General features: G+C 37.0%; 1 protein-coding gene across 16 annotated transcripts in view; it reads left to right on the forward strand.

Annotated features, from left to right (window-relative positions):
• SYNE2 (spectrin repeat containing nuclear envelope protein 2) overlaps positions 1-26,416 on the forward strand; it is a 220,818-nt gene that overhangs the window by 126,430 nt on the left and 67,972 nt on the right. For 14 of the 16 annotated variants that reach the window (XM_034433561.3, XM_034433565.3, XM_034433563.3 and 11 more), the window contains 17 exons: positions 1,217-1,279; positions 2,854-3,093; positions 6,556-6,738; positions 9,290-9,418; positions 10,551-10,663; positions 11,468-11,603; positions 12,407-12,529; positions 13,256-13,408; positions 15,141-15,350; positions 15,970-16,071; positions 17,435-17,554; positions 18,807-19,001; positions 20,911-21,072; positions 21,551-21,682; positions 22,636-22,832; positions 24,103-24,235; positions 25,953-26,135. In XM_034433561.3, the coding sequence (XP_034289452.2) occupies positions 1,217-1,279; positions 2,854-3,093; positions 6,556-6,738; positions 9,290-9,418; positions 10,551-10,663; positions 11,468-11,603; positions 12,407-12,529; positions 13,256-13,408; positions 15,141-15,350; positions 15,970-16,071; positions 17,435-17,554; positions 18,807-19,001; positions 20,911-21,072; positions 21,551-21,682; positions 22,636-22,832; positions 24,103-24,235; positions 25,953-26,135 (2,574 nt within the window). The remainder of the gene's footprint in view (positions 1-1,216; positions 1,280-2,853; positions 3,094-6,555; positions 6,739-9,289; positions 9,419-10,550; positions 10,664-11,467; positions 11,604-12,406; positions 12,530-13,255; positions 13,409-15,140; positions 15,351-15,969; positions 16,072-17,434; positions 17,555-18,806; positions 19,002-20,910; positions 21,073-21,550; positions 21,683-22,635; positions 22,833-24,102; positions 24,236-25,952; positions 26,136-26,416) is intronic. The other 2 variants (XM_087882051.1, XM_087882059.1) reach the window with 2 other exon arrangements.

Genomic DNA, 26,416 nt, shown 5'->3' on the forward strand with positions numbered 1-26,416 from the left:
TAGACTCTGATGACAAGATGATTGTGGATTGTTTTACTCTTGTTTTATTTTGATCTGATCTTTTTGGCTTTATTTTTGGCATTTTACACTTCGGGTCGGTTATCTTAGTTACATGTTTTTAGTTGTGAGCTGCCCAGAGTTGTTTAAGAGGTGGGCAGCCTATAAATTATTTAATCAAAATAAATAAAATCATCCCATGCAGGACTGAACCTAAGACAGTTTGCAAAAAAGCTTTCAGTAATAGCAAAAACTGCTGCTTTATTTTACAGCCTTTCCATAATATTTGTGGAAAGTTGTAAATTGTTTGCCCATTGATAAATGCATTCAAATCTGTTTTTAGTAGATGCAAAGGGTGCATCTACCATTGGTGAGGAAGGGAGTTTTAATTTGAGGTTGCAGTGTGATCTTTGCAGGAACTGTGGTGGAACATTGGTTAGAATGCAATATTGCAGGCTAGTTCACTGCCAGGAGTTCAATTCTGACTGGCTCAAGGTTGACACAACCTTCTATCCTTTCAAGATCAATAAAACAAGGACCCAAATTGTTGGGGGCAATATGCTGACTCTGTAAACCACTTAGAGAGGGCTGTAAAGCACTATGAAGCGATATATAAGTATAAATGCTCTTGCTCTTGCTATTATATCTCTTCTGCAAGTCCCTCCTGTTGCTTTTGAAACAAAATGTGACTGAAATGTCTGGTAGGCATGTTCAGCTAAAATCTTCATTGCCTCAGAGTGTCTTTCATATCTAATTCAAAGAAGCAGGTGTATGTAGATTTAGAGAAGCCATCTAAAATAAAATCTAGCGCCAACTATTTTTGGTGTCTGAACATTAATTTTATATTCAGAATATTTTCCATAATTGTGAATTGTTTGCATTAACTATTTTATTTCCCAGGGGTGCTTTATCAGAACAAGAACAAATGCATAGGCAGAAATTACAGTTTTTTTCTGGCTCTAAATATGGACAAAAAAGCTTAATAACAATTGATAATATGGACAATCCATGAACAATATTGCTGCAGTTTTTCTCATCCCTATGAACTTCAGAATAATCCAGAGTCCTTCTTTTAGGATTATTTGGTGGCTTTATTTCCAACTTTTGCAGTTACATTGGTAGTTGAACATCTAATTTTGGGTGGCTGCAACTTTCAAGCTAGAATCTTAGCAGAAGGGAGCAACTTCATAGGGAAAAAAAGCTCTCACTTTCTTTACAGGAGGTGGATTCTGATACCCCAAAGGCCATGTCCAGTGAAGATTCTCTTGACAGTCCAACCAAGGTGGGTGTCATGGCTATTAAACCGTTAAAAAATTAAATTTGTCTTTGAAAATATAATGATTTGCTACTTAATCTTGGAAAACCAAAATGGTAAGAAGCAAATATATTGCCCAGCTATTGATATGTATAGTGTATTCACTTGTAAATATAATCATAAAGAGTTTTCCCCAACTTGGAACTTTCTAGATGTGTTGATTTATAGCTGTGATCCTCCTTAGTCAGTGTCTTGAGAAAACTTGTGTTAATTACAATTTCTACACAATAACTCGGAGCATTTATATTCAGATCTTCTGTATATTGGTATAATATGATCTAATCCAATAGTACATTCTGTACTAACTAAGACAATGTAATTTATTTTCTTGAGATATAATAATAATAATGAGAGGATTCAATAGATGGATAAAAATGCCAAAATCAGTCTGAATATCTGGTTGACTGGGCAATGAACCAAAATAATTACTGTCATTATTTATGATTCGTTACAGTTTTTTAAAAAAACTACCAAAAGCACATGGACCTGTATTATTAAAAGCATCATAAAATAGAATTATATCATACACAATAGCACTAATTAAAACAAATAGTAGAGGATAAATAAGAGTAAAGTCTAAAGGGACTAAAATAGTTTTTTTTAGAATGCCTGGGAAAAATAAGACTTAAAAATAAGACATTATCTAGCACTTGAGAAAAAGACCGCAGCCGATGGGGGACAGATCTAGGAAGGGAGCTCTACAGAGTGCCACTACTGAGAAAGCCCAACTCTAATGACTACCAGATCCCTCATCTGGCAAGAGAATCTGAAGAAGGACCCCAGGCAGGACTTAAAGTTCAAAGAAAGTTGTATATCCCCTTTTCCAGTTACAAATATTTCAGCCGTCGCACCCATAGAACTCAAGGCACTATTACAGACTTGGGAGAATGCCAAAACGCTGTTTTAAAAGGGGAGAGCAGAATGAAGAGGGGATTAAGCATGCTTACTCGTCACAAAATGCTAAAGGAATCTTGAGGGCAGGAAGAATGGAACGACGTTGCTGAAATCTTTGTTTACAAACCACATTTGACAACCTTGCCTTTTGTGAAGAAAGAAAATTTCCCTTTTCTGCTCAGTTTTTATTTTATTGTTTTTAATGTTAGGGTAAATGCCTTTTTGAGACCAAAGTTCAAAAGCAATATGTAAATATTTACTCTGGGGCCTACGCTCCAGCTTTGAAATGGAATCCTTTGCCTGGAATCTTATCTGACAAGCACTAGAAAAACACCTTTCTGTAGGTCCTGTGGGATAGCATTTAATAATAAGCTATGAATCAGCCGACTTCCTGTTTCGTCAGCCCTACCTGTGGAAATGCAAATGAGTTGCTAAGAAGCCTGTTGTGCCGGATCACATGTTGTTGCTGGTGGCCGAGATTACTTTTTCTTTCTTTCTTTATATCTTTCCTTTTTTTAATGTATATATACCTATATATAAAAAAAATCCCATTTGGCAAAGTGTGAGAATTCATGCTGCTTTCTGAGCACATACTCACTGCTTTAGGTCTCATATATCCTGGAGAATTCGGCTGTTCTTTCTTTCAGGGCAAATCTTCCACCCATCTCACCAACCCTCCCGAGTGCTTATGGAGATCACTGAGCAACACAAAGGCAACCAAGGACACGGTTAGGTCTGATTCCGAGCCGGCTCAGGTCCTCCATGTGTGCCAGGCTCAGATTGCTGAGCTGGAGCTGTGGCTCGATCAAGTTAAAGAGTCTCTAGGATCAGAAGCCCAGATCTGCCGAATGCAGCAGTCGGTGGAGCAGCATCTAGCTGCATGCCAGGTAAGAGGAAGAACTGGCTAAACTTCACCACTGCTTTCTGTAAACCGTCAGCTTTCTTTTAAGTCACTCTACACAGTACCTAATGTCTCCGCTGCTTTTACTCCTTGTTCTCTTTGAAATGCCCCTTTAGTTAGATGGGTTAATTTTAAGGGGCGTACCTAGATTAATTTCCCAATGCTCTTGACTCAACCAATCTCTGCTAACTTGGATAAGCACTACAAGACAAACAATCTTAATCTTACTTCCATCTCATTCGTAAACAGGAAAGGGCAGAATACAGACTGGGGTCTATTAGCCTGACATTTTATAGCTGATCAACAAGTGTTTCCAGTTTCCAATTATTTAGCAGTAGCAGCAACAATATATTTCCCATCTAAAAGGAGCTATGAGGTAATTAAGTTTTGGAATAATCAGGACTGTGAACTCAGTTCGGTGCTGATTATGAAAACTAGCTCCTACACAAATATTCTGAAGGCAGTGTGATACGTTTTGAAAAACACATTTTGGCTGCTGCTTCTATATCTCTCAGGCCCCAAAGTGCTAAAAGTTCAGTACCATGCAGATACAATAAGACGTTTTGTCCTAATTGCAAAATGCTGACCTTGTTGTCCCCTGATTATGAGTCCTCAATGCAATGTCTACTTATAAGGGTATGAAATCAATCATTCAGCAACCTGGAATTCCAGTTAACACTCTTAAAAAACACTCCCAGGATTCTAGTCAGCATTACCATGAATATGAATTTTAAACTTCATGGACAGTGCCAAATGAAATATAATGATCTTAATCAAGTTTCTAGCCTTATTGTAATGAAGCTGGCTAAACTCCGTGAAACTACCACATGAAAAATCCTAGACTATTTCCAGGACAAGAGTCCACTACCTAATGATTGGACTGTACTCCAAGCTAGATGAAATTTTCAGGCAAATATACCTTAGTATATATTTCAAGCCTGTCACATTTCAAAGAAGTAGGTAAAAGGGTGTTTGTGCTTAGCTTCTTTTTGTTCATGATGTTTTAAAGCACAAAACGAAAGCATAACTTCATTGAGAAATAAAATGAAAATGTCAAACACTGTTACTTCTTTTGTGGGTTAATGGATGCCAGTTTTTCCAGAAATAATAGGTATGAGGGTTTTTGTGGATTTTTTTAAAAGTACAGTTTAAGAAGATGATTGAAAGTATTGCTAAACTTTCTATTGTTTCTGGACAATTTTCTGCAAACAGAATGTTTCAGAACAAATTACTTACAGATTTACAGCAAATTTCTTATAGGGGCTTTTGTACTAAGCCTCACCAAAGTGACTTATGAAGTAGATGGGAAGAGAACTGGAACAAGAATATTTAAACTTTATCATTCATGATATTCTGGGGAATAGTGATAAAGAATTTGGATTCTAATGTTTTTGTATCGACCCCAGAACAAACTGCACAGGTCTCTTTATCTCATCTTTTATTAGACAAGCAAAATCTCTGGTATCTCTTGGGATGAGTATGGCAAAACCCCACTAAATGGGAACACTTCTTGCTATAGCCTACCTTCTAAAGATACTCAGTGAAAATAATAAGGGCTCTATAAAAAAGCTAATAATTATGAGCCTGTACTAAAAGAGATGCAGTGGCTCAGTGGCTAAGACACTGAGCTTGTCGATCGAAAGGTCGACAGTTCAGTGGTTCGAATTCCTAGTGCTGAATAATGGAGTAAGCTCCCGTTACTTGTCCCAGCTTCTGCCAACCTAGCAGTTCGAAAGCACGTAAAAAATCCAAGTAGAAAAATAGGGACCACCTTTAGTGGGAAGGTAACAGCGTTCCATGTGCCTTTGGTGTTTAGCCATGCCAGCCACATGACCATGGAGACGTCTTCAGACAGCACTGGCTCTTCAGCTTTGAAACGGAGATGAGCACTGCCTCCTAGAGTCGGGAATGACTAGCACATATGTACTAAATTTATCTCTGCCTTTGAAACCTGCTTTTAGATATCCCAAATTATTACAGCAACACACTTCATGGATTCAGAGAAGCTCTCATGCTCCTGAGTCACTTGCCCCTGTGGCTGATCATTGGGCTGAGCATGTCAAAAGAAAGTAATCTTTTTCTCTATTGCTTGGTGATTTTGAAAACGTTACCCACAGATCATGAATATTTCTGCTGCCTGTATTTTCCCTCACATTGTGCTTTCCACAGTTCTTTAAACTTGGCTTCCAGGCCTCTTGCTGTCCCATTAGACCATCTGAACATTTCCCAGTGTGTCCTTAATACAGGCATTCTGTTCCTGTTGGCCAACCCAGTGTGATCACTCTAGTACCTTTTTTCTTTTTCACATGTGTCCCTATTGTTAATCTTTCAGGCAGTAAGCTTATGAAATGATGTTAGGGTGATGTTACTCTATTAAGAGGAAACAACTGCCACCCAGAAAGTAGCAGTACAGTCAAACAAAGCAGTGAAGATATTTCAAGTCTATTGGTGCTGTCGATCAGAATGTGTTTTCAGGCTTGGGTCCTGCTCATTTTCAACACACCTCCTCTAGATAGAATTTGCCATGGGCAGTGTTTTTCAACCTTAGCAACTTTAAGATATGTGGATTTCAACTCCTGAAATTCCCCAGCCAGCCAATCTAGCTGGGGAATTCTGGGAGTTGAAGTCCACACATCTTAATGTTGCCAAAGTTGAGAAACACTAGCCTGGAGAAAGTGTATGCTGAAAGTCTTCCAGGTCAAGGAGAAGGATGGTGGATAAGAACAGAGGAAAACATTCTCCCCCAGGGAGCCCCTTGAATGAAACAGTTCAAGTAGCAAGATTGGGCTTTTCCTGGTGATCTTTCAGAAACTTAAGACCAGGCTTTTCTAAAGAGTTGTTGGAGATTGAAGGAGCAAAAATGAACTGGGTGGGAATGCTTATCTTGGATATAAAGAGTGGCTCTGGGTTCACTACGGTATTGTAATATGTTCTACAGTGTTACTTGTTTGATCTTTATTGGCTCTTTGGCTTTTTAAGCTGATAAAAGTCAACCAGATTAATGCAGTGTAACAGCTGCAATGATTAATAAATATGTGGAAGGGGAAAGTTAGAAGTGGAAGGAAATCATCTCAGGTGGACATTTACAGAAGAGTTGTAGGATGAAATTGGCACACCAATATTACTATATGAGGCCAGTCTTCAGATTTCTGGGACCTGTGGCTCTTTTCCCTTTCAACTAGAAAAATGAGATCTACAATATATGTAATAAAAAAGACAGTTCCTCGGAATGTATGCTTAGCTGAGACTTTTGTGACAAATACATGAAATGCATAATTTCTTTTCTTGATTCCTTCATTCCTCCATATCCTCAGAAGCCTGAGGTGGGAGCAGGGAAGGGGTTCACTTTTAGATGGGCCTTTCCAGGCATTGGAGCTATCAGCCTTTAAGCTTTAGGATCGTCAGTAAATAAATGTTCTGTGAATGATTAACTGCTTGACTTCCTCAGGTGATGTTAACAGAAATTGAACAGAAAGTCATGTGGCTATTGGAGGAGTGCAAAGGCACATCCACTACCAATAGTTCAGGCCTCGAACAAGAAACCGAGAACCTTTCCTTGAACCTTAAAAATGTGAAGTGCAAGTTGGAAAAAGTCCAGCGCATGCTCCAAGAGAAACACACAGAAGAACAGGTAAACTGAAACGTCAAGAAACTTGAAGAGTCATTATTATGCTGCCTGACTGCCAACAACTCTTATTGCATTTACTTAAAGCAGACTTCCTCAACCTGATGCCCTTCATTTATGTGGATTTCAGACTCCTAGAATTCTCAGCATGGGGAAATTCTGGTAATTAAAACCCACTTATCTGGCAAGCATGTAGCTTGGAGATAACTGGTGGAAAGGGTGTGTATATGTGCATATACTGCATATTAATTATGACTACAGGTAATTCCATCCTTCTGAAAGTTGGAGTCTTGTATGCATCTACTATGGGATCACAGTTCCCTGAATTACCAACACATTTGCAGAGCCCTAGGTTGGGGAAGGGCTAGCCTGTGGGGATGCATGTGTTACAATTACTTGCATCTTCAGCTGTACTTAATGTTATGTCTATTAATCAGAAAATCATGCATTATTATTTTGCTGAAAAGTGTAGGTCTGCCATGTAGGTTTGTAGATGGGGAAAACATAACAGTTGCCTTTCTTGAACAACTTCAGGCACATCAATAACAAAATAGCTCATTACCAGTAGCAATCCTTTCCTGTATTGTGCTTCTTTCTCTGTAGTTTGTTTGTTTCTAGCATGTGGCGTCCAAAGGCAAACCATCATTCAGTGTAGAGATGGGTTAGATAGCATTCACGAGGTTTGCAATGTTGCAAAAGATTGCAACATTGAATATTTCAGTTATGTATTTGTTTTAACAATTTCAAATAGCCGTTCATCTCAAACCATGATTCTGGGTGGTGAACAATTATAACATCAATTAAAACCAGTATAAACATTATACAAACACACATATTCATTCATTCATTCATTCATTCATTCATTCATTCATTCATTCATTCATTCATTTTCTCCTTATGTTGTGTTCTCCCCCCCCCCTTTTCTGTCCCTTTTCTGCTAATGGTATTGTTTTGTCAGCATAAGAATCTACATTCATTTATCCTATTTTTTGGAGTATAAGGCACACTTTTTCCCACCCTAAAAGAGAGTGGAAATGTTGGTGTGTCTTATATACTGAATATAGCCATTTTTGGCCTCCCGAAGCCCCGCCGCATTCGTCCCATTTTTGCAAAAAAATGGGCCTGTTTTTTTGCAAAAACAGTGTGCGCAGAGGGTTTGGGAGGCCTGCAGAGTGCTTCTGGGGGTCGGGGAGGACAAAAAACTTTTTTTCTTACTTACCTCTTCAAAATCTTGGTGCGCCTTATTTTGCTAACCATTAAGAAATAATCCCAGCTGTTTACAAGCAGTTTCAAACTGGTTTATATGTATGATATGGATGTAATCTGACTGCAAAACAGGCTTTTTTTTTTAATAAGGAACAAAAACACTGAGTCATAGAGAGTACAAATGGAACATTAGCTCTCTGCCATTGGGCCTACCTCCCTGGTTCCTTATGATTGTCTGTTCATAAGTGCCCATAATTGGATTTAGTTCGCTGCAAAAAAAATTTTTTTTCCCTTGTGCTTAGAGATGATATGGCCTTGGTGATAATGTATTTGGGGCAAGAATATTATTAAAAGTATTTGAAAACCATTTTTGAAATGCTGCATGAAAGTGCTCCAGGATTGCTTCATGCAGAGTCTCCTTTGCTCCTGGGGAGGATAGGAAAAGAAAAGGAGAGAACTGGGTTGCAGCAGCAGGAATGAATAAATGAGCATTGTGGACTGTGATTACGAAACTGAAGTATCTTCACATGGCCTCCAAACCATCTCAGAAAAAGAAAGTTGATAATGATGAATAAAAATATTATTTCACTTCTCTGTCATCACTGTAGGCTGTCAGAGAGTTCCAGAGTTGATTTAAAATGATTCCCCAAGCAGATATTTGTGTACACAATAAGGTCAGGCTCAAACATAGCGTACCGTGGTGGGCATGTCTGGCAGGAAGAAAGTCCCAGATTCAATTCATGTATTTCCAGAGAAAACTCCTGCCTGAAACTCTTGAGAATTCCTGTCAGTCACTGTCAACAGCATTGGACTCGGTGGAGCAATACTCTGACTCAATATATGGCAGCTTCCTGCAATTCTAACATACTGTGTTCAACCAGATTTGGTGGATAACATGAATACAAGGATAGGAATTTAAAGGAGAGAAGCCGTGGGTAGTAAGCAGCATGAAGTCCTTCCCTCAGTAGTTGCTTTTTGCCTGTTATCCTTTCCCTACTATCCATCTGTCTATCTTGGCCAGCCTTCTTGTCTTTCTGAGAGGAAAGTGACAGGAGTAGAAAGAACTACAGGGAGAAGCAGCAAGATGAGGAATGATTAAAAACCTCCCGCTTCTCTCTTCTTATTCTTTTAGCAAAGGAAAGTGTTTCCTGGTCCTTTGCAATCATTCTTTCTGTGCATATTTTCATCAGAGAAAGTTTCTTATATGTGCATTTTTACTGTGATGCTTCTACTTTATTAAAAAAAAAAAGATAGCATAAGAAATTATAAAGTGTATGCATGTTCTCTCTATATTTATAATAAAATATCAGTTCAAGCTTCTTCTAAAAAATAGTACTCTTTCTCTTTGAAGAAGAGCACTAATGAAGAGACTTCTGTCAACTTCCCACAGTCACTTCGTTTGGATTCCTCTACTTCATTTCCAAATGGGACCTCAGAGAGAGCTCTGTTCATTAGACCAAATGATTTTCAGCATAAACAGGTAATTTTTATTCATTAAATTACATGCCATCCATCTCACAGTCCAAGGATTGTTTGTTTGTTTATCAGAATTTATATGGCTGCCCACTCATTTTCAGTGACTCTGGGCAGCTTACAAAAAATAAAAACCCAATATATAAACAGAAAAAACAAACTCCCCCCCCCTCAGCCCCCTGGCAACAAAGCCAGATAGGCCACTTGATGGGCTCCATTCCATTCTAGGTTTCTGAGGCCCGTTGGCAAAACCAGGTCCTCAGGGCTTTGCAAAAGAGTGTCAAAGTGGGAGCTAATCTAATCTCCTCTGGGATGATGTTCCAAAGAGAGGAGCCACCAGAGAGAAGGCCCTTCTTCTAGGTCCTGCTAGATGTATCACTTTAGGAGAGGGGATCCATAATATTACCTTCAGGTAACCTGTTCCCAAGCTATGAAGGCCTTTAACAGTAACCACCAGGATCTTGAATTGTACTCAGAAGCAAATCAACAGTCAATGCAGCTCCCACAGGAGAGGAAACACGTGTGCATATCTGGGCCTGTACAGAACCATGTGGCCTGCTGCATTTTGAGCCAATTGGATACTTCTGAATACTTTTCGAGGGCAGCCCCCATGTAGAGTGTGTTGAAGAATGGGAGGTGATTAGGGCATGACTGACTGTGAGCAGGGATTGTTGGACCAGGAAATGGCAAAACTGGTGTACAACCCGCTGATGCACAAAGACCCTTCTGGCCTCAACTGCCACCTGCTCCTTGAGCAAGAGTAGTGAGTCCAGGAGAACCCCCAGATTATGCACTGGGTCTGTCTGGGCCAGTGCCTCCCATTCAAGGCCAGAGATGGCAATTCTCCATGGACCAAAAAACAAATTAGATAAGGCAGTGGGAGTGGTCCTCTGGGGCCAACTGCTTTCCTTAGCTCTTCTGGGATGAAATAAGAGAGCCTCACTTTCAGTTTCTTGCAGTTCCCTCTTCTGAATGTTGATCTTAAAAAAGCAATAAATAATAAACGAACATCTGAATTTGTGGGTTCCCAATTTGATTCCTACAGCATCTGATGATGAAACAGTATAAGGCATTTTTGTTGGCAAACTCCTACTTCTTACACTTCAGTTTTCCTAACTTTATTTTTATTTCTCCTGAAGGAACTGCTGCTGAAGCTGTCTGAGCAAGACAATCTCATTGACTTCCTAGAAGTGTACATGGAGAAAATTCAGCCTCAACCTAAATCCAACACAGTTCTGGAACTACAAACAAGGTACAGTTGGCAACCCCTATCCTCTTTGGCTAATCTCAAAAGCTAAACATGATTGGACCTTCTTAATACTTGAATAGAAGACCATTAGAATCTCAAGTTTGCACACAAGATTTAAAAAAAAAATATCTTGCAAGAAGACAGTGGTTCAGTGCCTTTCATGCTATGGCCAATTAATTGTCATGGCCATGTCATGTAATCACCATAGGCAAATTCAACTCAAGAGAACAAAATATAATATAATGCAGAATGGCTTGAAAGAGGAGTTAATGAAAACTTCTTTTCCTTATTTTTATCTTTTCATCACTACAAAGCTAGGTAATCAATTATTGTCCAGATATTAGGATTTCAATTCCCAATAGATCTAACCAACATTGGTAAAGGATTGTGAGAATATTACTCCAAACTATCTGAAAGAGCCAAAGTTGTCTATACTGCATTTAATGAACTTATATTAGAATCATAATGGCTTATGCTCAAAGCAGCATCTGCTACTTTCTTTTTTCCAACTACAGTAATAAACTGAGAACCCATATGATAGCATAATGTGACATAACACAATCTTGGCATATTGCTGGGAAAATGGAGAGAACCTGAAGTTGCAGTTTTCAGTGGCAATCATATAAACCTCATTTCTTCATTTCATCTCTATATCTGTATTAGAAGCAGGATGCCGATATAGTTAAGTCTTTAATGTGATCCAGGATTTATGTTCTGCACATTCTTATATTCACCAATGTCTCCTTTTTTGTTGCCTTTGCTTCACTACATTTGTTTATTCATAATGGGGATATGATGCTAATCCAGCAATGAGGCAGTCAGCTCAGGAAATGAGCCTCTTGGTTTGACTTCAAAGGACCAAACAGGTGATAAGTGGCAATATTTACAAGAAGAACTGCTACTCAAGAAAAATGCTCCTCATTGTCAATTGGATGAACTTCAGGTTAGTATATCACCTTTATTCTTACTAACTTGCAGGTCAAAAATATAAGAAGCATCACACAAGCACCATCAGATGTTAAAAGCAAATCTGAGGGAGCCATGCAGGTGTTGTCCCATATGGCAACAAGATGTGTGGCAACCATAATCCATCGATATACCACAGCATACTTTTTATGAATGCAACAGATGCCAGAGTTTCTATTGTCAGAAGATTTAAAGCCTGCTGCTTAAGTGGATCCATCATTCCAGAATATGATGACGATGTAGCTTTAAATTATACTTGTTTTTACTTTTTTTTTTGAAATAACATTATACAGTAGTCTTGACTTATGATCACAGTTGAGACCAGAATTTCTGTTGCTAAGCACTTATTGTTAAGTGTTGTTAAGTGTTGTTAAGTGAATCATTCTTGATTTTATGACTTGTTTTGCCATGATTATTGAAAGAACGACTGCAGCTGTTAAATGAATCACATGGTTGCTAAGCAAATCCAGCTTTTCCCATTGACTTTGCTTGTTGGAAACCAGCTAGGAAAGTCCCAGAAGGTGATCACCAGGATGCTGCAACTAAATACATGACAAGGGGCCAATATTTGATTATGTGAGGATAAGTCATATGTCATGTATGTGAGGTCAGGCCATACATCACTTTTTAAAGTGCCATTATAACTTCAAATAGTCACTAAGCAAATGGTTGTAAATTGAGGACTACCTTGGGGGGGGGGGTCTGACACTACCTGTATGTCACCATGAGTTTAACCTGGAGCACTTGTCCAAACATGTTTTGTTTTTTTCCAAATATTAGATCTCTACCAAAATAAATATTCTGCCCCTGGGTGCTACATCGAGTGTGAGAACTCCAACCATTGAGGAACTAAAAACATACACAGCCCAGCTTGACAATCTAAGCCAGGAAGCTTCTACTCAGGTACAAGTACTAAAGGGATTTCTCTGAGTTATGTAAGTAGCCACCAGGGTGGTTGAATAGGATCCAGCTTTGGCATCATGAAATATCTACTTTCAATGAAGTTAAAAGTAAAGATTTCCCTTGTCCAGTCATGTCCAATTCTAGGGGCAGTGGTCATCTCTGTTTCCTAGCTGAGGGAGCCACCACCTATAAAATGACTGAATCATAAAGCAATTTGGAATAACCGCTTAATATTTTCCAGACTCCTAACTTTGTTCTTGAAAATGGTTGTGTTCTGTATATGTTTGCACTATAAATATTAAACAGTGGTCTTCAGGCCAGGATTTTGGAAAATGCAGTTTCTTATGTAAGAGTGAGAAGTTTTGGATCTAATAATATGACTGCTTCTACATAACTCTGAAAATAATACTATCTTCTACATCTATCTTCCTCTACATCAGATCATCCTAGAGATCACTTTCAAGTTACTTGTAATGCCCAATATAGAGGGCCTTTCTTTATATCTTCACATTTTTTATTACCAGTTAGTGTAGGCAGCATTGAGATAGAAGGGCAAATGAACTGACTTACTATAAGCTGTTTTCTTAATAAATTAAAAATAATAAGCCACAGATATATCTACTGCAACACCAGCATGAATATATTTACACTGGTTCATATGCTGTTTCCAAATAAATAGGAAAACCATGAGAGGGAATTGAAAATACGTATCTTCCCATTTTGTAGGAAAATGAAACAGGAGAAAATGCGTTAAGTCTGGATGGGAAACTCTTTGAGTTATTTCTGGCAATCAGCCGCTGCCTGAACAACATGGAGCAAATGTTGGGCACCTGTGTACTCTCCAGTGAAGAAGCTCCTGTACAGCAAGTGCTTTATGAGGTCAGTACAAATGGGAGAATCTATGTCATGGGTGTCAAACTTGCAGCGTCACGTTGTCGTCATGTGATGTTTTGTGATGTTTTTTCCCTTTGTTGAGCTGGGGTGGGCGTGGCCTGCATGTGACGCATCTGGCCTGCGGGCCACCAGTTTGACATCCCGATCTATGACTTCATGAGGTCCAAAGCAGTAAGTCTTATATTTTTGCACAATTCCAAAAAACATTCACCATAATGGCATTGGATGTAGATGTTTCCTGAGAATACTAGCTTTTATTAAGAATAGGGTTGTCCAAACTTCAGAGCCAGAATTCCAGTATGGTTGGCTAGGGAATTCTGCGAGTTGAAGTCCAAGGTTTTAAAACTGCCCAGTTTGGACATCCTAATTTAAAAGAAAGAAATGCAAATTTTTAGCCACTAGAATTGTCCACATGTGTTTTAAAAATTGGAGAACATATCAGAAAATCTAAGAAGTTTAAAATGGGGATCAGTTTTCATTTTAATACCATCTGATCAAATTTGTATTTAACTGAACTAACAGGATTGGATTGAAATATAGTTACTCTTCCAAATATGTACTTCTTTGAATTCGTTGATACAATTCTTGGCTCATGAAGCAGTGGGTGAGGAGTAGCAATTTTTCCTGATTTCCTCCATAACCATCTGCTCAAATTGACTCCCAAGTATTGGAGTGAATGTCAGGAAGTATAATTTCCTTCCAAGGAAAAGTGGACTATTTTGGGGAGACAGTCACAGACGCTTTGGGGGGGTCTTTGCTGCTGCTTTCTGGGGCCATGGGGAGTATGCAAGTGACACAATTGTATTATCAGAGGATATCAAATTCTTCATGTTTTGGTTGGTGATGATAAGTTTTCTATTTTATAATACATTAAGCTAGCAAAGGTTTAATGCACATGATTTAGGACTTTTATGATACTGAAAATCTGTCAGTTGACCCAGATTATCTACCGCAGCTTCACAGCATTCAAAATTATTGTAGTATCTGAACTACAATAGGTTTATACATTTTTAATTCCATTTACATATCCCTCCATGTTTACAAAGGGCAAAAAAGTAGGAAAAATCAGGATATTGTACTGAGATAAACATCAAAAAAAAAAGACTAGTTTTTTCTATTTCAAGCAGAATGTGCTCAAGCTAATAGAATTTACAAAAAAAAAGTATAGAAAGTTAAAAACAATTTAATGCTTAAATTGATACTAAATATGTTTAGTATCTTGAAATCCTAATGAAAGAAATGCATCATTCTAAATGGTGAGGAAACGGGTTAAACACAATTTCTGAAGGAAAGTGTTTCATAGCTAAGGAGCAATGCAGGAGAAGGCCATTTCCTGTTTTAGAAAAATGAATCTCTGACTATTAAGGTATATATAAAAGGACTTTTCTTGTTTATCTTAACTACATACAGTTTATAACAGTTGCTCTGTAAATACCACTTCCTTAAACTGTGCCTATTAAACAACTGGCAATCAGTGCAGATCTTTCTATACAGATATTACATAATCCCTGTAGCCTATTTGCAACTTCAAGAACATGTCAAAGATGTCCAAGAAGAACACCATGGAATATTTTCTCAAGAGGGCAAGAGATACAGTATATGAATGCCCAAGTCTCATGCTGATATTGAAACTTCTCTCTTAAAAGAAACAAATAGATATCGATGGATTCTACAAAAGCCATATTTACTTGCCTATCTCACCTACAATCTGTTTCAGACTCTCTCTGCAGAGCTACAGAAACTTCATACAGATATTGGAGATAAGAAGGACGATCTTCTGAAGTCCATCACTTCTGCCGGTGGGAATTCTGAGAGATTCTCCCAGTGTTTTAGCAACTTGCAGGCATGGCTCCAATTGACACAAACAGCTGCTGCTTCTAGAAGCGAGTCTATGAAAACTGAAATGGACCATTACATCAATTATCAGGTATCACAGGGTTAAGTTTTCATTTCAACTTTTAAAATCCATTAAAAAGACAGCTCACCAAAAAGACATGCTTCATCCTTTTTCAGTTGAAATGTTAGTGATCTTATATCAATTCACATGTGATCAGATTTACAGAAACCTCTTAATTCCTTGTGCCTAATTATTACCTAGAATTTTGTAACTAGAGTAATTCTGTTTTACAGTCATAAGCATAATCTTTCTATTGTACTCTTGCATGGACATCCCAAAAGAGCACAATTTCCTATATATTTATTCAGGTATAAGCACATGCTTACATAATGCTTTTACCCACAAAGAAGCTTATCTGAGATAAGACCCATGCTTGCAAATGTAATGCAAACCGTATCACCTTTACAAATGATTTAATCTTTGATCTCCATAATGAGAAGCAATTTATGATTACAAAACTGGATTACACTGTGAGTGTAATTCTAATACCCTGCATTTATAAAGAGACTCTTTTTCTCCCCTTCTCCAAACGTATATACATAAAGAATGATACTGATTAAACAAGCCATTTGAATTGCAGCTTCATTATCCCTTAATTTTGCATAATGCATTTCTGGATTTATATTGGATTTTTTATTTCTTGTTTTAGAATGAAATCAGGCACTTGTATGATGCATTGATTGAGAAAAAATCCTCATTGCAACAGTTTTTCAGTGAAACGAGTGGGCATAATATTTCTGAGCAATTCCAGGTAATTAAAATGAGACACGAAAATCAGGTGTAATTAGGTACCCAGCATTTTAACTAAATTCTTTTATTTTGCTTTTCATTTCCCAAAAATCAAATATTGTTTCTTGCTGTGAATTATTTGTATATTTATTTATTACTAAATGTTTGTCTTACTTCTGTCAGTAATCTTTAATGGTGCTAATTAATGTTATTTACAACTAACTGATTTGCTAGTTTATAACACATTTCTGCTATGCTTATGGCATTGCTGAAAACATCTAATTGGATTTTAAATATTCTATTAAGTAGAACATGTCATATCAACTTGGTACTTGGCTTTTTAAGTTTTTAAATTTTGATTTTAAAATGTTACATCTGTTAAAAAAGTTGTTGAGAAATCTTAAAATGTCACTGAATGTTAAAATACTGAGCCCTAAAAAGTAACTGCATTACTGCCAGTGGTGTCCTCTGATGAAAGTATAATTGTTTATTTAACTTTCCCAATATTAATGTACGCTGACATGGAATCAGATCATGCCTATAATATTCTCTCTCTTTAGAATGTCCGGTAAAATATACCTAAAACTTAATCTTACATTATTATTTTCTTCCTACCATCCCTTCTATGTTATTTACTACCTCTGATAAAATATAGAAACATTATTATCAGGCTATAGGCAACTTGTATTTCGTGTTAGAGAAGAAAAAAAGGAATCTAATGTCAATTTTTTCCTATGCTATTAAATCTAGTTTGCCCTAAATTTTCATTAGAACAATAAAAATGTCTCAAGTTTTTAAGCTACAATTGACAGTTTCTGATAATCAAGTCAGATGCTTAGTGCCAATAAAATTATAGTAAGACAGAACTATTAAGCAATGAGAAGGATGACAGCATTCTTGCAGGTATTATAGAATACCTGAAGTGCAGAAGTGCAAAACAAACAAACAAAAAACAAACAAACAAACCCAAAGGGAGAAACCCTAAGTTGTCATTAATTCATTCTCCCCCCCCACACACAACAATTCACAGAAAACTAAGTACATACATTCACAAGAATGGGCTTGACTATTTTAGAAGAGAGCACAATTAGCTAGAATGTCAAATAACTGCATTCCGTACCACAACACTTATCTGCAGATCTCATTTGTAAATCATTGTTATAATGTTCCTGAGATAACAGTCCTCACTCTAATTATGCCAATTTGTTTGGAGTGTACATTTCTTTTAGTTAGACCAGTCCCCTTTTCTACTTAACGAGTGGTAGTTTTATTCTGTTATTTGATAGATATAATTCAGAAAATTGTCAGATTTTTCCTCTGCCTCAGAAATATCACTGCTATTAAAAAGATTAGCCTAATTCTGAATCATTTCATATCTCATTCAGCAAATGGACGTCTTTGAATCGGACCTGCAAAATTTCGAGACACAGGCAGCTAAACTAAGAGATCGTGGAGAAAGAGTTCATTTGCCAGTTGCTGTAACCCACGACGTGAATAAACTAGAGGTAAACATGCTGAATAACAAATGGACACAAGAACTGAACAAAATGAAATGCAACTGATCTGAGCATGTTGAGGTTGAGGTTAATTGGGGGAAAAGGCAAGGGCATAAGATAGAATTGCTAGAAATGAGGGTGAGAAAATACATGATGGTGAAATAGAGGTAGTCCTCAACTTACGACCACAACTGAGTCCGATATTTATGTTGCTATGGGAAAAATTTGTTAAGTGAGTTTTGCCCCATTTTACAACTTTTCTTGCCACGTTTGTTAAGGGAATCACTGCAGTGGCTAAATTAGTGACACCGTGGTTAAGTGAATCTGGCTTTCCCATTGACTTTGCTTGTCAGAAGGTCACAAAAGGTGGAACACACTGCAACCGTTGTAAGTATGAACCAGTTGTCAAGCATCTGAATATAAATCACCTGACCATGTGGATGCTGCAATGGTCGTAAGTGTGAAAAACAGTCACAAGTCCCTTTTTCCAATGCCAGTGTAACTTTGAACGGTCACTAAATGAACTATTGTAAGTCAAGGACTACCTGTACAGCATATAGAAGAGGGGTTGGCAACTTCCTTCTACACAGGGTCCAAGGACTATGCCACTGCCACCACTTCCAAAGGACTTACTGCTCTGCCTCCATTGAGGAGGCTGATGGAGCCCTCTCCAAAATGTTCACCCAAAGAGACAGCATGTGCTTTCTCTCTCTCTCATATGCCAGATAAACATATATTTTGGAGAGAACTTGGGCTAGATGACTGTGGGTAGCAGACCATTTCCTACCCATCAGCCATAGGTTGCTGCCACTGAACTAGAATGTGAAATATGGCAATTTTTCCTAGAAAACAAATAACTAAATGGTTTATTTAAATTCTGGAGGTGATCTAACAATTGATGACTTTAGAGCCACATCAGCCAGTTCAGTGAGATCCAGATGGACACTGTAATTTGATTGGGAAGATATAATATAGAAACAAAAATACAATCCTGAACTGCATCCAGAGAAGAATGGATTTGAAAATACAATGCTTGGCTTAGCCAATCAAAATTTGTAGATTTGTAATGTATATTTGTCAAAATATGCAGTTAAATTCTGATTGTTGGTCAACCTTGTAATATTAAAAATGCATTCTAGAAGGGTAATAATATTAATACTTTGTGGTATCGTGAAGGTTATTGAGTTTGAGATGCCACAAGTATCTCTGTATTATAACTGTCTCATAAATTGTTCTAACCAGAATTTCATTTGATTTCTAGGAGGTGTTGGATGACCTCTGGGAGTTCCTAAGAGTCAAACAGAAGGAACTAAGTTCTTCATTCATTAAGGAACAACAGTGTGAAACTTTGTTACAAGGATTTGCAGAGCTCATAGAACTTGGGAAAAAGAAGCTTGTTTCAAAACTGAAAATTACCAGTCGGTCTGATTTAGATTTATATTTGCAAAATCATAAGGTATAAACATCCACTTAAATTACACTTAAAGATATTTTTCCATACCAAGAAATCACTGATGGATTTCTATTATATGTTCACAAAACACACAATGAATAAACCACACGATGGGCTAATGTGATTTTATTTATTTAAAACAGTTCTATAGTCATCCACCTTATAGCAAATTCTGGTTGACTCCCAATCCTCTCATCCTGCTAAGACTGTAACAGATTTCCCGCTATACACTGAATCACAAACTATAGTTTTACCCTACTCTAACCTTGCGTGAACCCAGCCAGTGAAATCATGGCAACACTGAGATTCATTGTTTAATTTTATTATATGTTCAGGCATGCATGCATAGATTCATTCATTGGTTAGAAGGAAATGGCCTCACTCCAGAGCTCCAGGCAGTGATTCTCTTAATAAGTGCACTACATTATCTTTTGCAATATTACCATTGAATGAAAAATAATAACTTGCACTTTAGTAGTGAAAAAAGATCTCTGCCTGGAGGAGGTTGCTAGTTTCTCTCATCTTGAGGTGAATGGTGCAGTAGATTATTGAAACTAAACTGACACTGCTTAGATGACATTACTTGGGGAGAAAAACAGGGAATATTCATTTGTTTTATATTTGTTTTTCACTTTTAGAGCTTTTAATGTAATCTCATTGCAAATGAGCAGAGGTAATTTTATAGGAAGAGGAGGGGTTGTTGCTGTTATGTGTAATCATAACATCTATCCCGGGCTATAATTACTTTGCTGAAAATAAAATATAGCCTTGGTAATGAAGATGAAAATTTATAGACTGCCCAGGAGAACATTTGAATAAACACAAGTTGATTCCTTCTTAATTTCTCTGAATGTAAACTTAGGGGAAATAGTTACTTCTATTTGGCATCAAATTAAGAAGGCTGTAATTGTTTGCATGTTGCATATGGCAATGCCTCGCATTTAAAATATTAAGAAAAGTATAGTTTGATTATCTGACTGAATAATTACTTTTGAGATTCAAAGAGGTGTGTGTATGTATGTATGTGTGTGTGTGTGTGTGTATATATATATATATAAATGTTTCTCCAGAATTGTTAAAATTAGTGTTTAATGGCAAAGATACCCTCCACATTTCACTTTGGATTCAATCGGATAAAGAAATAAAGCTCCTTACACAGATGAGATATCACTTGCTTTGTTCCAAATCAAATTATGATTTAAATTCAACTATGTTACCTGAATAACAATATCAGTTCTACCATAAGGTCCAATTCTTCTACCAATATGTCCTCCACCATTATCCAGATGTCCTGCACCAATTTATCCATCAGTTTCTGGGTCACTTTCTTCCCTTGATTTTTAGGTCTATGCCAATGACTAGGATAAGGGAAGCAAGGTATATAAGCAGAAAGTGGCCATATAAAGATGAATAATAAAATAAATAAACATAATTTTAACGTTGATTCAAATCTCAGTAGTTTGGGAAAAGGAATCTAAAAAGATCCCTTTTAAGGAAATATCATAAATGTTTCCACTTTCCTAGGATTTGGTTATTTTTGCATCTGCAAGCCCAGCAATTTTCTACTTGTTTAGGGAATGGCCAACAACTTACATATTTTTGTAATATTTAACATATGAAGAATATTGGCATTCTTGGTTGAGTTGCAACAAATACCATTGTTTACCATTTTGCTATTTTTAATGCTGTTAAAATATAGATCTCTGTGTATTTGTTATATTTGCTGCTGGTAAAAGTTTGAAAGAATGAAAGAGGATGGTTTTTTGTATTATTGAAACATCCAGAGCAGGCACATGTAGCAGAAATATTTTAACTTTATTTATGCTCTTAAAAGACAAGTGTGTTCTTTTTGAATAATTATTTTGTGAATATAATTATCTGTACTTATGTTCCTTTTCTTTTTTGAACATAGAGCTTTTTCTGTAAACTGAATGGCCATATGCTTCTTGTACAAAAAGTGGCAGCTTCAATATTACAAAACAGGGAGAAATACTGGAAGGATATGGTAGAGAAGAGCAAATCATTGGAAGAACAAGCTATTCAACAAGGAACCCATTTGGAAAAGGTTTTACAGGTCAGAGAGGAAAATAAAACAATGTGACATAGGTTAAGACAAGTCTGTTACACTCAGCTTCTAACCCAGAAGTTGAGTGAGAGTACATTAATTTAATTTTAATTAATTTTACATACATTTGGAATTTATCCAAACTCAAAACTGGCTTGATACTGCTACAGCACACAATTTTGGACTAATTCAGCAGGGCTGATTAGATTAAAATATTTTTGTATTTGCATACCCATTAAATAATCTACCATGTTGAGATTCAAGGTCATATTTGTAGTGGAGGAATAAAATACATTTGTTTATATTGAATACAACATGCTTCCCAATTTGGCACCTTTATGATGTATCAAACCATAACTCCCATCGCCCCTAGCCAGTATAAATTTGTATAGGCCTACATGTTTGGAAGAAACCGATTAAAGAAAATTATTTGATACAACCGGTTTACTGGTTTTGGGAAGTACTAACAATGCTCTTCATCTTACAGGACTGGATGGCATTTGATGAGAACTACGTTTCATTCTGCCAAAAGCTGGAGGCAATTTCACCCACAGTGCCTTTTGTGGCTTTAGTGGAAGAGACAGAAGAAAGAGTAATGGAAAGGACCCAGCTCCTCCAGGTATTGACTTAAACCTAGGTTGTGTAACTTCCATTGTAACTATGGCCATTATTGAATAAAACACTGTATAAAAGCTAATTCTTAAATAATGTTTCCTCTATTTGTAATTAAGGAATTGAAGGTTAAACATGTCTTTAGAGACTTTACTTTGTCATTTCATGTAGTTCTATTTAAGAAGGACATTGACAAGATGAAATATGTCTTGTGGACAGCATCAAGATGATTAGGGGCTGAAAGAAATGGTTAGATATGTTTGGCCTGAAGAGGAGAAGACTTTTGGGAGACATGTTAGTTGTCTTCTAATTTCTGAAGTGCTGTCATGTGACAAATGGTACAGTTATTAAAGAAGGCAAGACAAAAGGGGTTTAAGCAACAACAAAGTAGAATTTCGTTGGACATCAGGACAAATTTTGTGACAGAGAGAACTATTCAACAGTGGAATAGAGTGGCATAGGAAGCTATAGTTTCTGGTGGAGGTTTTAAAACTGAGTCTGGATGGTTGATACAATAGTATAATTCTGCACTGGGCCATAGGGTGGATTAGAGGATCTCCAAAGTCACTTTCAACTCTTACATTCTGTGATCCACAGGAAACATGACACTCTTCATACCAGTTAGGCATTGAGTCAGAAGACAGTAGATGTAAAACAATTATCTTGAGAGAAAGAAACAAGCCAGCAAACATGTAGTTTCCTCTTAAGAAAGTGAAAAAAAAATCTAAATAGAATAAAATAAAGTAATAGATATGGGAGAGATCATATTTTTTCCCAATTAATGCTTGTGCAAAATATTCATTGCAATTAGAAATTCGTTGATTGCCAAAATTGATTAAATGAACACTAATGATAAATAGATTTGTCTTTTTCTGTGAGATTAAAGGGAAATAAATTAGTAATAATGTGATCTATTACTTTTCATTTATAATTTTATATAATTTCTTTGTTGTTTCTCAGGAAATCCAAAAGAATATTGAAAGGGAACAGGCTAGATATTATCAAATAGTGAAAGAAGGGAAGAATTTGACAGAACTTCTGAGCTGCCCTGAAGTGCAATCCAAGATTGAGAAGCTAGAACATCAGTGGTCATCTTTTTCCCAAAGAGTTGACCATGAACTACAAAGACTTCACACATTGCACAAACTCTTGTCCAGGTACGTTTGCTTGCTTTTGAAGGTCAGCTTCCCTCACCTGGTACTCTCAATAGACATAGTTCACATAATTCCCTAGCAATCATGTTCAAAATCTGAAAATGACAAGTTGGGAAAGTAGACCAGTTCTTAAAAAAACACCACATAATAATAAATACATTAAATAAATGCTAAATATAAAATGTCTACCAAGCACCTAGTAACATCAATACATAATTGGCCCCTAATTTCGGGGGAAAGAACTTCCTAAAGGTGAGATGAATTAAGGCTTGTCCTATATCGGGGGGGGGGGGAGAGATCAATTAGGGCTTATCATATATCAGAGGGAAGATCAATCCAGAGAACAGGAGCAACCACAGAAAAGGGACAGTCCCTAAGTTCCATAGGATGACAACATTTAAAAGGGAGAAAATGGAGCATGCCTTCCCTGTGGGAATATGTTCTTGGGAGAAGGCAATCCCTCAAGTAATCTAACCTTATGCCATGTGGAGCTTTATAAGTAATAAGCAGTAACTTAAATTATACCCAGAAGCCTATCAGAAGACAATGCAGCTTGTGGAGTACAGTATTATATAGACTTAAAGAGGAAACTACTCATAACTAGTCATGCTGTTGTATTCTGGGCAAATTGAAGCTTTCAGATTGCAATAGCCCAGTCAGAAGGATATCAAGGTGAATAACTATAATCAGGATTGGGTGCAACTCAGTAGTGGGTTCCACTTACCTTTGCTACCATTTCGGAATTGGGAGCGCACGTGTTCTTCTCTCGCTTCACTTGCTCACGGTGCTTCTGTGCATGTGCAGAACCTTCTGCGCATGCGCAGAGCATCCGTGATGATGTCCGGGCGGGTGGGCGGAGCCTCCCGCCGCCACCACTACCAGTTTGCCTGAACTTGTAAGAGTTTGCTTGTAAGTAGAAACCCACCACTGGTGCAACTGACATATAAGAATAGCTGAACATCTGTTAACAGATAGCATATGGAAAGCTGATTTTTTTTCTTTAAAAAAACAGCAAGAGGAGAAATAACTGAAGTTATCTAAAGAGTGAGAGAGAGTAGACATTTTATATTTTCATTGCTCTCATGTAGGACTAGCAAACCTATACTCCTCCAGATATAGCCCCAAATTCCATCTGCCAGGATGCTCATTAATAATCTGCTGATTATTAATTGCCTTATAAGCCTGTTACCAGTCAGAAACATGGTGGTTTGGGGGATCTGTAGTGATTTATTGATGCTAGTTCCTGATTTGTTTTCTTTTGTTTTTCCTGAAGTTACAACAAAGATTCAAAGGAGCTCAATGTCTGGTTGGAATCTGCTCAGCAAAATGTGAACTATTGGAAGGAGCAGTCTCTCAATGCATCTCAAGACCAGAATACTGTCAGGAACCATATTCAGAGTTTGCTTGTAAGTTAGATAGTGTTTATGTAGCAGAGACTGATGTAAAAATATAAGGACAGTCTTGCCATCTAATCTTGTACATTGCCTCCAGTACAGGCCTACCATCTCTCTAGAGAGCTCAGGGCCTATTAGTCAAATATGTTTTTTATATTTTAAGTTTTGTTGCTAAGAGCCATTAATAAACATACAGCATTCTCTATATATTTTGTAATGGTACTTTATGAAGCATTTTCAATCCCATTATACAGTAGAACCTCTGGTCATGAATGCTTCTGACCACGACCAAATTGGGTTCCGACCAAAAAATTCACAAAATTTTTGAATCTGGTCACGAACACATATTCAGGTAGCAATCAAACATGGCCACAGCTGATTTCCCCTTCCATGCAATTTTTTTTGTAAGCGCCAAACAACAGTGACCTCGTGTGGCCGTTCTATTAATTTTGGTTAGGTTCGGGTCACAACCAAATTGGGTTACGACCAAAGTTATGGAACGAATTATGGTTGTGACCAGAGGTTCTACTGTACTTCCTTTTCTAATCAATCTCACAGGATAAAGTCTGGTTTGCTGCATGACACTCCAAAGGCTAGATTTACACACTATACTAATGTGATTTGTTTAGCGTGGTTTGTTAAGGCTGGGTGAATAACTGTGTTGTATTTTATGATAATAAATTACAGTCCAAAATCATGGTTTGTTACTGACTATAGTTGTGACTTGATGTGATTTTGGTATGTAGAGATGTAACAATTATTTATAATGTTCTGGCTTATTCCTGATTTGGTATTACAGTATGTCTCATGCAAACCTCTAACCAAACTGCAAAGATGTAATGCAAATGAAAGAAAATAAAGGGAAATTGTTCCAAGTCAGTCATAATTGTTTACAAGACTGACTGTTCAAAAAATTGAGCTTAAAACTAACATTGACTTAATGTGATATTTGAATGTAACCTCAAAGCCCTATTTACTGAGTCAAGTGTTCTACGATTTTCTCCAGACCACCCACCCCTGCCATTACTTTTAGAGATAGCAGGCAGATTCTCTTTTATGCAGCTGGTTGTGTCATTCACAACCAGCATATGGGAATGAATTATATTATAATCTATCCAGACAAGAATCATTTATGAATTTAATGTCTAAGTATAATTACTGTTGGAAGATAACAGCTAGAACCAATAGCTGTTTTACATAAGATTGCAAAGAACAATTTCTCCTCTCATCTTTTATAGCTCTTACATTTTTATGTTTTAACCCTCATTCTTGCAATTATCTTTGACTTTGTCATCTGAATGACTTTCTCATCTTGTTCCATTTGGTCCCTACTATCCTTAGTCACCTATCTGTCCAGAGGGCAGACAAAAATATAATACGTAAATGGAAAATGTCAATACAGAAAGTTTGAACCTGGGTCTAATTGACCTAAATGTACTTTTCCATCTAAACCTACAGTACTGTTTTTGGGTGCTCTAAAATGTAAAATATAAAGAGTAAATCATGTTGAGCAAAGGTTTGGACTTTGGCCTCCTCAATCTATTCCCAGCTCTGTCCAGGATACCTAACTAGTGCTTGGCTTATTCTTTAAAAAGTGGAGGGGAGGAGAACAATATTTTATTTCGTTTTAAAATGTTTTTTTTAAAAATATATTTAATATTTTTATTTCAATTTTTTAACGCAATATGTTCATGCATACCATATTTTTTTATTTTGTATGTTTCTTCAGGAATTCTCTAAAGAAGTTGATGAGAAATCTTCCTTGAAATCTTCTGTCATAAGTACTGGAAATCAGCTGTTGCTTATTAAGGAATCTGATGATGCAAAGTTGCGCTCAGCTTTGGCAGAGTATGAGCAGAGATGGACTGACCTGGTTGTTCAATTACCAGGCATCCAAGAGAAGTTTCACCAGGTAAAAAGTAATTCATCAGCAAAGCTACTAGGCATGAACAACTTTGAAGACTGCCATAGTTATTAATTGCACACTGCAGAACATTACATTGATCTGCCATTTCTCTGTTTTAGAAACCTTATCTATCTCCTTTATCTATGGTGAATCCATCATTCCGAAGTATTAAATACTACTTACCTTTGTTGCCGTTCTTGCTTGTGATACTGATTACAAGCATTTGTATAAAACTCAAGGATGTTGATTCACAATTGTCCACTAAAAAGTTTGACTGAAATTGCTCA

Source organism: Pantherophis guttatus, chromosome 1 (assembly GCF_059756535.1).
Source record: "Pantherophis guttatus breed Tessera chromosome 1, ASM5975653v1, whole genome shotgun sequence".
Classification (NCBI taxonomy): domain Eukaryota; kingdom Metazoa; phylum Chordata; class Lepidosauria; order Squamata; family Colubridae; genus Pantherophis; species Pantherophis guttatus.